Genomic DNA, 12,743 nt, shown 5'->3' with positions numbered 1-12,743 from the left:
GTGTATATGCAGTTCATTGCTATTACATTGAAATGTCTGCTCTGATTCACAGTATCAAGCTGAGGCAGAGGTAAAAAGCCAGGAGTGTTTTTATGGGCAAGGAAGATGGAGGAGAAGAGAAGGGAAGAGGAAAGTCTTGAAATCAAGCTTGAGACAAACTTGAGTATATGCAAGCACAATGTTTTGGCATTGGATTTTATGTTAAATTTCTGAAGAGCATGTAGATCTGTGGAGTGTTTGATATCCAAATACTAAATCTGGAGCTGAGTAGGAAGTAACACTTTTCACTTTTCAGGAAATTGAATTGTTTACTTATTTTTTTTCTCTTCCAAAAGTAGAGGGGAAGAGGGAAGGTGGAAGCTAGCTGCATAAACTGGTACTGTAGAAGTACAGTCTGCTTGGAAAAAGGCTTCACTTTGGTTTTATGTCAGGCAATTTATTACAATTTTTGGTGGTTTTGTCTTATTTAAACAAATTAAAATGAAACATTATGGTATTTTGAAAGGGCCACAGGACTCTCCTCAGTTTATTTTTTTTTTGTTTATGTTGATTCACTGATTTCATTTCAGAGTTTTTTTTCCCTACTCTGCTTGAAAGTGCTTGTTCACTTCTAATTACACAACTTGAGTGCAGGTGCTTACAGCTGTTAAAGGCAGCCACAGTAAAGTAAACATTACTTTTCAGATTTCATTTTTCAGGTGTCTTCTCTCAGGTATCTAAGCTACGGGAGGGTGTTTTTTTTTTTGTTGCAGGATTTTGTTATTTTCAAAAGTGAGTATTTGTGTGTGTTTCTGTATTTGTTAATCTTTCTCTAGAAGGAAAACCAGAGCGTGATAGGAGACAGGATATTTCTTCTTTTCCGAGTGTGAGATAACTCATTAAAAAATGTATATAGCGGAGCTAGTGAGAAGGGCTGGTGGTTATTCTGAAGCTGAGATGATTCAATTTGATAAAGGTAAAAAGGGGTTTTGCATTTCAGATTCGACTCTGGCATAGAACAGAAATGCTCTCAAAATATTACAGCAAGAAAGAGATTACTTCATAAAGGAAGATCTGAATGTGTTGAAATTTTTATCTAGTTGCATAGTCCAGCACGGATGGGAGAAAATTTAAGGTAGAAATCAAAACACTTTTTTTTTTTTAGAGCAGAGGAATAAATCTTAAATTGATTCAAGTTGTGGGGAAACTGGGACATGGTATGATTTTCATGTACTCTGCAGATATGCTACCATCTTAAAGCTGAATCCAGAGAAGAAAGAGGATGCCAATTCAGTGTTCTGATCAATGGAAGTGCAGACATTGTGAAGGGAAAGATGTAAACATAGTGTTTACATATATGTCACTGTTTAAATTAGCATGGGTAAAAAAAACTTCTAATTTGAAAGCTTCCTGTCACTTTCATATGCTGATCTGCTTTTTCCTTTCTTGTTTAATATGTTGTCAAATTGAGAAGGCAGTACAATCCTATTTAATAGCTAATCAATGATTTATTTGAGAAGTTACTTTTTAAGTAAAAAATAAAAAATAAAAAGAATCCTTTTGTTTGAAGTTAGAACACTTTTTTTATTCCATTGCAGTTTTGCCATAGCATTTCAAGTGCTATATGACCATCTGACTTTTTTTTCCTGTTTTTAATATAGCTCATCCAGTTGATTTTGAGTCACCTTACAGTACCAGACCTGTGTAGACTAGCACAGACTTGTAAGCTACTGTATCAACATTGCTGTGATCCTCTGCAGTACATTCATCTCAGTTTACAACCTTACTGGGCGAGGATTAATGACACCTCTCTGGAATACCTACAGTCTCGCTGCACTCTCATCCAGTGGCTGAATTTATCTTGGACTGGAAACAGGGGAGCCATTTCTGTTTCTGGATTTAGCAGGTCAGTGCTAAATGTACGAAGTATTTTGACAAGCTCTCGTTGTGGAGTTGCTGCACAGGTTTGTCACTAAGTGATTGAAAAATGATTGAAACCTTATTAAAAGACAAGAAATGTCTTTGATTTACTGTAAAGCTTGTAACTGTTGTTATGTAGAGAAAAACAAAACAAACAAACAAACAAAAAAACCAAACAGCTAAAACATTAAGAGGTACTAGATATGGAAGCAGAAGTTGTTTCAGCATATAGTTTGCATGCTTCAAACTGCCTGTGACTGAGAGGCATCTTCCAGGGGGAGCAGTGTTTTGCTTTCTTCTGGAATTCTGAAAGACTCCATGACAGCTTAGCTGCAGAAAGTCTATCTTAGAAAGAAAACCTTTGCAGTTGTTCCACATACAGATTGAGTCATCAGTAGGACTGTATTAGAATGGCTGCAGTAATAAACAGATTACAGTGCATGCTTACAAGGTATGGGTCCTAAGTAATCACTGGAGTGCAATGTAAATGCAAATATTTTCATAAAAATGATTTAAAACACTAGTCCTGTTGGGAAACAGGGGGTTTGCAAGTACATCTTCACACTGAGTTGAAAATATGACTATGCTGTAGGTTATTAAAGCAGCAAATACGCAGGGATTCTTCTCTGTATAATGGCTGTGTTCTCTGCTTCCTTAACATATAATTTCTTGCTCTTTTGGTTGTTTGCATCAGTTAAGCAGCATCTATCAACGCATTTCATTTATACAGAAATTGCTGCTTCAACTAAGTTAATCAGCAATGGCAGGTGAACTTGACAGATTGAAAAACAGAAATGTTTAATATATCTAACCCATAAATTCTTAGCTTTTCTTTCTTTTTTGAATGAAAAGGCTAAAAAGTATTCAAATGTTGTCTTTCCTTTGGTGCCTGGGTGCCTTCCCTGGGGTAGTAAAACGATTTGAAGAAATACTTTGTCATTTCCTTTTTCTAGAGCTTACAGTATAATCCAAGAGCCCTATGCTATGGTCTTTTGTGCTTGTTGGTAGAAAAAGGAGATAAACATCAATTAATTGAACGGGATACAAATGTTTCTGCTAATTCTCCTAAATTTGGATTTCAGATACATTATGCAGAAAATAAATATGTAAACTTAATTGAGAACTTGATGTCATGAAGTGTTTGCTTTCTGATGTGTAGCTATTAAATGTGTTTTTGAAAACTTAGTGTGACCATTTTAATTACTTTTTTAAATGTGCAGTGCCGTTAAAAACTTTGTGCGGTATTAAAAGAAATGAATGTCCAAGCTCAGAGAACTACAAATTTTGCAATTCTGGCATATCTGGCTTCCAGTTAGTTTAAAATACCTTTTAACTAATTCGTGTGTTTTTTTTAACTTCACTGCTGATGTAATAGCAGCCCTGACTTGAAGTCAGCTGTTCTAAAATAATTATATCACCATTATGTGGGTATTGCAGGATCCAGGACATGTTAGTCATGACTTCCCACAGTTTTTCCTCTTGGACTTTTAGACATTTCTCATGTGGCCTGAGTTTGGAGAGTTGTCTGGGGAGACTGTGTTGCTTGTTTTATCAGTTAACTGCTTACGTCTTCCAAAAAACTTGCTCACATTTTCAGATTGTAATTGTCCTTTTCAGAAATGAAATATTTATATATTTGTCTCTACGTGTAATAGTAGAGGACATGTATGACTACATTTATTAGTGTAAAATCTTCTCTTGCTGCCTACTGCATGAATGTTTCTGAATCAGTTGGCTGGTTTCTCTTCATCCTTTTTGGCTCTTACTTGGTATTGAACCTGGTATTGATGTTCATCTCTCTTCCTGCAAAGGAAATTTTCAGTAAGGCAGCGAGGTGTCCTGTGGAGTAACAAGCTGTGTCTTTTATTTTGGATTTACTTGATAAAAAGTTGTTTCATAACTTGAGGTTGAGTTCAAACTAGCCTAAATTGCTTGTTCCAATACTTCAAGTTTATCCATTTTGTGATAAGCTGCTGTATAAACAACCATGAATGGCTGTCAAGCCACTTAAATGGAGATGTAGAAGTTGTTTTGAAGAGCTCCATTATGTTATTTTTAAGGCCAGCCTATATTCCTCCATTTGAGGAGAAGGGGGGGGGGGTGGAAGTTATTTTCTAAATTAAATTTATAAATAACTTCACACACACTATAAATTGCTACAATATAAAATCAGGAAAATGCTAAAACCAGAATAACTTATCTTCAATAGATAACAGGCATTTGACTTTTGCAGAACCTCTTTTTATTTTGTTTTATATATTTTTGCACTTTTTTCTCTGCACTTAGTGTTAAAATGGTCACTGTTGAATTGAAAACCAGTGGAGTTAGATTAATTCTCACAACTATACTGTTTAGCTTATAATTCCTGCTAGCAGATGCTTGTTTAAATGATACTCTTGCTTGAGATTTATTTTGGAAAATATCTTCCAAAATGTTTATATTTGTTTTTTTTTCTGAAACCTTAAAGAGGTAATTCGTACTTACATCTTTTAAAGTGACACACAAATAACTGTAAAAAGAAAAAATCATTTTTTCTCTTGCAAAAATATATTAAAGTAGAAACTTTTTAAAGAGTAATTTAAGAAATGACTGAAACAAATATTGTGTTATCATGAGAAGATAGAATGCTTCAGGCATATGAACATCCTGAGGCAAAGCTGAAGGTATTTTTACTTATTGAAAACATCTATTCCTTAGGGCTAAAAATGACTATCATAATTTTTTCAGATCAACATATAATATAAATTAACTGAACTTTATGATTTAGAGTGAACTAAAAGTATACAGAGAAGTAAAAGACAAATGAATATTTGAGCAGTATCAAGTGTCAGGAATGCAAAGTGACAGGGAATAAACGAAGATTTCACAGAAGGCACTACATAATCAACACTGTTTCTCATGGCATTAGAGGTGTGGTGAACTTGTCAATGCAATGGGAATATCAGCATGGTAGGACAAGACCTGTATAGGAGAAGTGGAGTGAGTTAATTGGAGGTAGTAAATACGAAGATGCTGAATAGATGCTCAGGCGTTTAGATGATGCACCTAATGATATATATATGCATTATATGCATATATATATATATATGCAATATATATAATATGCATTATAATGATATATATATATATATATATGCAAAATAGATGCACCTAAATGGTGGTGGCAGCTTTAAAAACAGAGTTCTGTGTGCAGGTTTCTGTATATCTTTTGTAATGTGGCTTATTTAAGCTGTTTTGCTTGAAAAATGTAAGGTGGTAGGATTTTTATTTGCTTCTAACGTTTTATACTGTGAAAATGAATTCATAGAACTTAACTTGCATTTTTTTGATGCAATGTTGACATTTCAAGCACATCCAGAAATATTTCTTTAACAATTGTGTTGTCATTAAAATTTGAAGTCTTTAGTTGATGTTTATTACAGGTGTGCTTTGGCAGCATTTAACTTGGTGATGGTTTGCTATGAATCAAACTAGCAGGAAGGTTAGATAAGTTTCTGCAACATGCGTCTAATAGTCACGGAAGATAGGAGTATTGTACGGCTTGACAGGGATTCTCATTTTAAAACTCCAACCTGTTTTTTAATTTTGACAGTCTTAGTAAACCCTAGGGTTGCTGTAACTGAAACAAAGATTAAATACTGTTTATTTTGCATGCTTTTATTGAAGTAACTTAATTTGTGTTCAGGAAAGCACAAGATCAGATACTTAATAAGCTCCCTACTTGAATGCAATGTTCTAAGATCTGATGACAAAGTTTAATACATGTTGGATTTGAAAACAACATTTTAATGATTATAATAGTTTAGAGGAAGGGAAGGTGACTTCATTTAAAAAAAAAAAAACACAACAACAACAAAGTCTTACTTTCATGTATACATACTCACATACACCAGGACAACAGAGATGTGTCCCAAGCAGTTTGTCCAGAATGTCGTCTTCCTGTCCTGTGCCTCTGTCCTTTGTCTCCTAATCTGCGTGTCCTGAGTAACTGCACATCCATATCTTCAAGGATCTCAGTGACCTGCTACTCTGGCTTCTACCAACGCATGCTGTTCTTCTGACTCTTGTATTTTCTGTTGTTTTTTTGTGGTACTTCTATACCTGTGTTTTCCCATTTGTTCTCTAGTCATATCAGTCCTAATGTTTTTATTATGATTCTGTTCCAGTGCCTAGCAAAATTAAAGTACGTGTTCAGATTCTACTTGGTTGTTTAACTGATCATATTTCATAACAAACATGAAGGGAATGAAAGGAAATCACTGTAGAAATTGCATATATAAAGCATTGTTAGGAAAAGGAAGACTAAAGGGATGGATGACTATGCAGAAAAGAGGAGATGTTATAAATAGGATCCAGTCAATCTTCAGTGAGTAAAGGGAGAGGTATGTGAAGAAGTATTGCTTTGGATAGAAGGTACTTTTGTTGGGGTTGGCTGTTTTCAAATGAGCGAAGTCACAGCCAGGTGTCCAATATCGGTTAAGTCTGAGAAGTATGAAGGCAATGCCACTTTTGTTGGGAAGCCTGAAAGCCCATGTTGCCATATGGCTTTGGAGTTCTGCAGGGAAAGAAGTTAGCAAAAACCTCTGCCCCAAGCAGCCTATGAAGTGCTAACAAACTGTGCAGTTCTGACTAATGTGCTCTGTCTTGTTCTGGTTGGTGACTTCCTCAAGTTTATCCTCCCATTTCTGTTCATTGCTTCACTTCGTGCCTGTCATTTTGTTCATGTACCCTGCTGCGTGTCCCTTATTGCCCTTGCCTTTCTTTCTATTTAATATCTCCTGAAGAACCTTTTCCAAAAAGGCAGTAAAGCCGTGAAGAACAAGTGGTGAGCTCATTGCTATTGCTCTGTTTGCTCTGTCTGTGTGTTTTAAGTGTAATGAAATTAAATGTTACGAAGATAACTCTTCTAGCTGGTGAGCTTTGAGCTCTTTTCCAAGTGTAGGAGGTTAATATTGTGTTTCTCTGACCTGGTAATGTTAACTTTTAATAGTGATAGGAGGACAGAAGTGTTGATCTGTACCAATATTTATAATGGCCAAGCCCTGTCAAATTATATGGCAGTTAACCTAACATCCATTATTGCGATGAAATAGTTCATAAAATATTTATTTGTTAGCAAATTAGAAGGTAGAGGTATAATAAATGGCAATTGACAAGGTTTTATGGAAAATATCACCATTCAAACAAACCTGATAATTTGTTGATGAAAGAAGCTGTGTGAATGTGTTGTTAAAGCACTCATTAAAGAGAAGAATCGGCTAATTGGCAATCAGCAATGAATCCATATGTCTGTACTCTGAGTTCCAGGGAATTTCCATCCTGTGTTTTTCCACAACTGTGTTGAACTCTGTTGCTGGTCTAAAATAGCAGTCTAACGTTTAGATTTCTGGTGTTAATTGTTATGAACTGTCGTGTCACTTTAGCTGTGACATTCCTGTAAGAGCCCACCAGTCTAGCTTACAGGTGAATTTGCTGTATCTGGTATGAAAACAACAAACAGGTGCTTGGTGTTTGATAAACTCCGATTTTTACAAGCTAAAATGGATTCTGAAGAGAGACTGCAGAGTTGCACTAAAAGTAGTGGAAGAATCGATTTGAAGGACATACTTAGGAAAACCCCCATGGGTTTGGGGCTTCTGCCTTTCCTCAGTCTCTCTCTTTGTTTCTGTTTGTGTAAGCTCATGGGTACTGGGGACTTCTGAAGGTTGCCTTCTCCAAGCTCCCACCTGAAGCGCTGCTGTCCCCAGCACTAGATCAGGTCGGTCAAGGTCTCAGGTGACTCTCAGTAACTTTCAGGGCTGGAGGATTCCCCCGGAACCTACTTTCCCTTCCTTGTTGCAGAGGATTTGCATAATGAAAGTAAGGCCCAGGAGCTGGGTAATGTGCAAGATGAAAGGAATCAGGAAGGGTGATGACAAATGGCAAGTATGATTTGAGTGAGTAGTGAAAAATAAGGAAAAGGGAAGGTTTGAAAGCTTGGATCTTCAAAGAGATATCAAGTCCTTCATTATTCTTTAGTGTCACTGACAAATGCCTCCCTAAACAAACTTTTATTTTCTCCCCTTGAAATGATGCTTTTGCAACTTGTTTTCAAGGTACAATTGCTTCTTTAAGGCTGATATAGTGACATCAGTGTCCTTCTGTCATGTATAGCATTATATAGCCTTCTGTTTCTGTATGTGGTCAAAAAGTATAATGTCTAGGATGCATACGTTAACGTTGATGAAACAGCCTTGACTGTCAGACCACCTTCAGTTTTTGAATATTGATCTCTAACTCAGTTCATTAATTTGGTCTTCTGAGTTTGTACAAATTTGATTAACGAGTAACTTCTTCAGAGTGGTTACGATTAATTTACTTTAACCTAATCATGTTTTCTGTTAAGTAATTGATGTGGCATAATTGCTGTGGTCTGTACGATTCTTAATGCTGAAGAAAGTATTTCCTGTTTTTTTGTGCTTAAGGTTTAGACAGTATTCAAAGACTTTCATTACAAAGCACATTTATTTTTTACTTAATGTGATTTATTGCAGGTTCTTAAAAGTCTGTGGCTCTGAACTCGTTCGTCTTGAGTTGTCTTGTGGCCATTTCCTGAATGAAACATGTTTGGAAGTCATTACTGAAATGTGTCCAAATCTTCAGGAATTAAATCTCTCATCATGTGATAAAATACCACCTCAGGCTTTCAACCACATAGCCAAAGTGGGCAGCCTAAAGCGTCTTATTCTTTACCGAACAAAAGTGGAGGTAGGAACAAGTATTTTTTAACTTTTTGATAAGTCTTTTTAGTCCTGGTAAAACTATTACTTTTTCATTGCTGAAGAAGTGAACTAGAATTTTGTATGTGAATTCAAAGGTAAATTAAAAAAAAAAAATAGACTCAAAGACCTAAGTATTTTTTTTTAAATAACTAATGGATTTAACAAACCAAAAAATCAGCATGAGTGACTTTTCACTGGCTGTCTGAAGCAAGGTAGTAAAATCATAAATGTGAAGGTTTTTCTGGTTCTTTGAAGTGTACTCCACACAGACTGTATTTGGCAATATAATTGGGGAAATTGTCATGTAACTTACGTTACATTGTAATGTAACTTGCAGTAATTATCAACATCCTCTGCTTTAGAACAGCTAGCTGCTTGCTAGATTCCTACTGTCTTTGTATATCAGCAGTATTTGTGACACAGAACACACTCTTTAGAATACTTTCCAAGTACAGTTTAAAAATTACTTCCTTACATAATTACTCAACTTCCCAAATCAGCATTATAATCATTTGCAGCATGTTCCCTGTCTAGGATGGAATGTTGTACATGTTAATTGTAAACACTGTTGTAGTTTGCTCAATTCAATGAATGTTGTAACCTACTAAATTCAGCGATTGGGATCCAAAGCAATTCCATTATTTCTCACTAGCAGCATTACTCATGTAATACAACCTTACTACTACATGGAAGCTCTCATACTCATTGTGGGGTTTTTTTGCTGCAAAAGCTGCTGCTTAGCAGAGCTCCAACGTGAGGGGGAAAAAAAAAAACGCATCTCTGCAGGTTCTGGGTTAAAGGTTTTTCGGAAGAGTTAACTTGTGTTTATTACTTCTGTTTATGTTTTCATTACACAAAATTGAGGTTTTGACAGTGGGTTGTGTTGGGGTATTCAACTTAGTGCAACAGAACTGGAGCTGAACTATAGGTCATGCCTCATTTTCAGGATCTCTGGGGGGTATATGAAGTTACAGTTTATTTTGCTTCACTTATAAGTGGTTAACAGGTTAACATAGGTTACAAGGTTAGTTGCTTTTTGTTGTTTTTTTTTTTTTTTGATAAACTGTATGTACTTTTACATCTAAGGTCTAGACAGCTGTCTGCAGTGGTGATGTGGTTAATGCAAGGTAGTTAGAGGGTCAGCTACCTTGAATTGTTGGCATTTGCTGTGGGGTACGTAGGCAATTACTATGAAGCCAATGTCCCTCAATAACTTGTTACTTTAATATTTGTTCCATGTATTGAAATCTTACATAATTATTATTGTTTAATTCTAGCTAAAAATTGGTGAGCCCTACTTTTAAGTGCCTTATGAATAGAACTCTGAATTGCTCTACTCTGGGTGTATCTATTCTGTTTCTAGCTCTCTAGTCTCTCTGTAAGTCTCGGATAAATCTCCTTACATCACTTTGTGTGGGAGCTCTGTAATAAAGATAATTCACACAGCTTTTTCAGATCTGAGAGTCTGAAAAGTACTTTCCTCTATCAGAGAAAAAAGATCATCTTCAACGATCTGAGATTATTGTATTGAAGGTAAAGATTATTCAATCAACAGTAGAAACAAAATTATACAATTGTCTTGATTTTACTCAGGTAACTTTAAAAAAAAAAATCACATTTGTAATAGTGCAGCAGCTGCACTATATTCTGAAAATGCTTGGTAACTTTCATTTCTCAGCTATTGCTTTGCTGAGAAGAATTTGAAATTGGATTGGATGTAGATGGTAAAGATTTCCTGACTTTGAAAACTTTAAATTGTGAAGATTCATTTGTCTTTCATGTGTGTATTTACATGAATCTGCTTGTAGCTGACAAGAAAACTCATTTGTAATGAAACTTACTCAGGGTAGTGCTTTGATTTTTTTTTTACATAAATATAAACAAAAGCTAACCAAGGAAGATAAATTTTCAGAGAGATAGGTAGACAATTTGGATAGGATGCTTTTGTGATACTTGTTAATCTGAAGGGATTGTAATCTTGTAATTAATCTCCTTGATATAGAATTGGGGTGATATGTTTGAAAATGTGAAGAGGGAATTAATATGGAGAGAGAAAAAGGTAGGTAAAAGGTTGACTGAAATGAGGTGTCCAATGAGGGATCATAATTTTCTCTAATTGTGCAGTAAGATGCACAAAAAGTCAGTTACTGAAATTGAAACATAGTGAAATGAGATGAAATGGGAAGAGGGATACCTTTTGTGGTTGTTATTAGTCTGACAAATTTATTGTCGTAGCTGATCAACACACAAGTTGAATTATTTAATGGAAGTGATTGTATTTTTGTGTGCCAAAAATGGCAATAATAAAGAGAAAAAGAAAACAAAAAATAGGAATTAAAGCTTTAATAGATTTTTAATGAAGCACCCCTCTCCGTGTTATTTGTGATGCCAGTGAAAAAGGGGCATTCTCTGTAGTCATCAGTCTCGGTGTAAAATGCAGTACTGTGCTAGAGCACATCTGCATAAATAGTACAACTTGTGCTTCTAGTTGTGAATTTAGGTGTGTGATTAAATAACATATGGAATATAATGAATATTCCATCCTTGTCAGTGTAGTCATGAAGCTGTTTGTGTTCCTGCATGATGCTTTATAAAAAGTACATCATGAACATTAACATAAAAGAAATGGTATTTTTTCAAATGTAGACAAACTCCCATGTTCCTGTCCAGGTGTAGGATCTCCTTAATCAAACTACATCTTGCTTTCTATTTCCTTTTCCTTTTTTAATGAGAAAAAGGAAAAATATCTTTGAACATTGACAGTTAAGGCATTTGTCATACTTTTCTGTTTATATAATTATGACACTCTTGCATAAGTTCTCAGAAGATACTCTGCAGAAAAATTAATGATTGATTCTTACATATCAGGAGTAGAAAAACAGATTTTGAGGAAAACAATATTGACAATATTATGTAATCACCTGAACAATTCTTATGACAGTTTCTTGTTGTCTTAGCTGTTTTCTTTGAATAGGTTTTGTCTTTTAAAAGCATATTCCCATTGTCTCTGTAATCAAAGCTCCAAATGTCAACTGTATACTTTCAGCAAAATGGGCAATTGTGGTCTACTTACTGTCTCTAACGTGAAAAGTACTGTGTTAATATTTTGGAAGACAGCTGTACCGTCTTGAAGAGTTTATGATCTTTGGTCCTAACCCTGCTGATTCTTGATTAAGGCCATATACAATGTTATTTCCTGCATTACTGGGTGCAAGTTTCTGTGTACAAAGTTAGTTTCAAACTTCTAAAGTGTGAAGCTTCCAGCACCCTTGAAGTATTCTATCCTTTCTGTTGCAAGGAGTGTTCAGTGACTTTCAGTAACTTGTTTTGGGCCTTACAAGAAAAAAATCTTACATCACCATGCTCCTCCCTACTAAAACAGCTGAAGTTTTCAGTGATTCTAATTCAATTCTGTATCTGCTTGAAATAACTTGTAACTTGCTTTGAGAAACTAATCCCAACGCTTTGTAAATGCAAGTCCTGCTAGCTCAAGACCACTGTTATACTTGTGAGATTTTTGTGCTGGTGGTTTTGGTATTTGCTGATACATGACTCCTTAATGTTTATTCATTAAGAACATACAGCATAATTTAAGCACTTGTTGGCATTGATACATTTAACAAACACAATGAACAAAGATGGTATTATTGTATATAGTAATGGGCAATGCACGTCTTCGTGGTTTGAGTATGAATGTTATCTTGATTTAATGCTTGAAGTATTCCATCCGTATAGACAATGCTGCCAAAATTGTATTTTAAAGAGACCAAAACCACAATTACAGCAGAAAAACGTGAGTCTCCTTATTGCTGACTGTAAATTTTAATCTATTACACGTGTAATATACAATCTTATTGCGCATTCTTTATAATGTGTGACGAAAACTTTTAAAAATTTTTATTATAATTGACGTAAGAAATGAACTGAATTAAAATCAAATTATATTGGACAAAACTTTGTTTTGTACACATTTTAAAGCACGTGTTTTATTTACAAGTTATATTACTGATATCTCTGACCAAGAGCAAATTTGGAACTTGAGCATCTGTTTGGAAACTTAGCACTGGAGGATTTTAGATACCA

General features: G+C 35.0%; 1 protein-coding gene across 7 annotated transcripts in view; it reads left to right on the top strand.

The window, feature by feature from the left end:
- The window catches only part of FBXL4 (F-box and leucine rich repeat protein 4), a 53,903-nt gene that overhangs the window by 20,450 nt on the left and 20,710 nt on the right, over positions 1 to 12,743 (top strand). For all 7 annotated transcript variants that reach the window (XR_014581219.1, XR_014581220.1, XR_014581221.1 and 4 more), the window contains exons 5-6: positions 1,641 to 1,885; positions 8,433 to 8,646. Coding sequence is in view for 4 of the 7 variants with exons in the window: in XM_083828048.1 (XP_083684174.1) it covers positions 1,641 to 1,885; positions 8,433 to 8,646 (459 nt within the window). In the remaining 3 variants the exon portion in view is untranslated. The remainder of the gene's footprint in view (positions 1 to 1,640; positions 1,886 to 8,432; positions 8,647 to 12,743) is intronic.

The sequence above is a fragment of the Anser anser genome, assembly GCF_964211835.1.
Source record: "Anser anser genome assembly, chromosome: 3".
Classification (NCBI taxonomy): domain Eukaryota; kingdom Metazoa; phylum Chordata; class Aves; order Anseriformes; family Anatidae; genus Anser; species Anser anser.
This window is presented reverse-complemented; position numbering and strand designations above follow the sequence as displayed.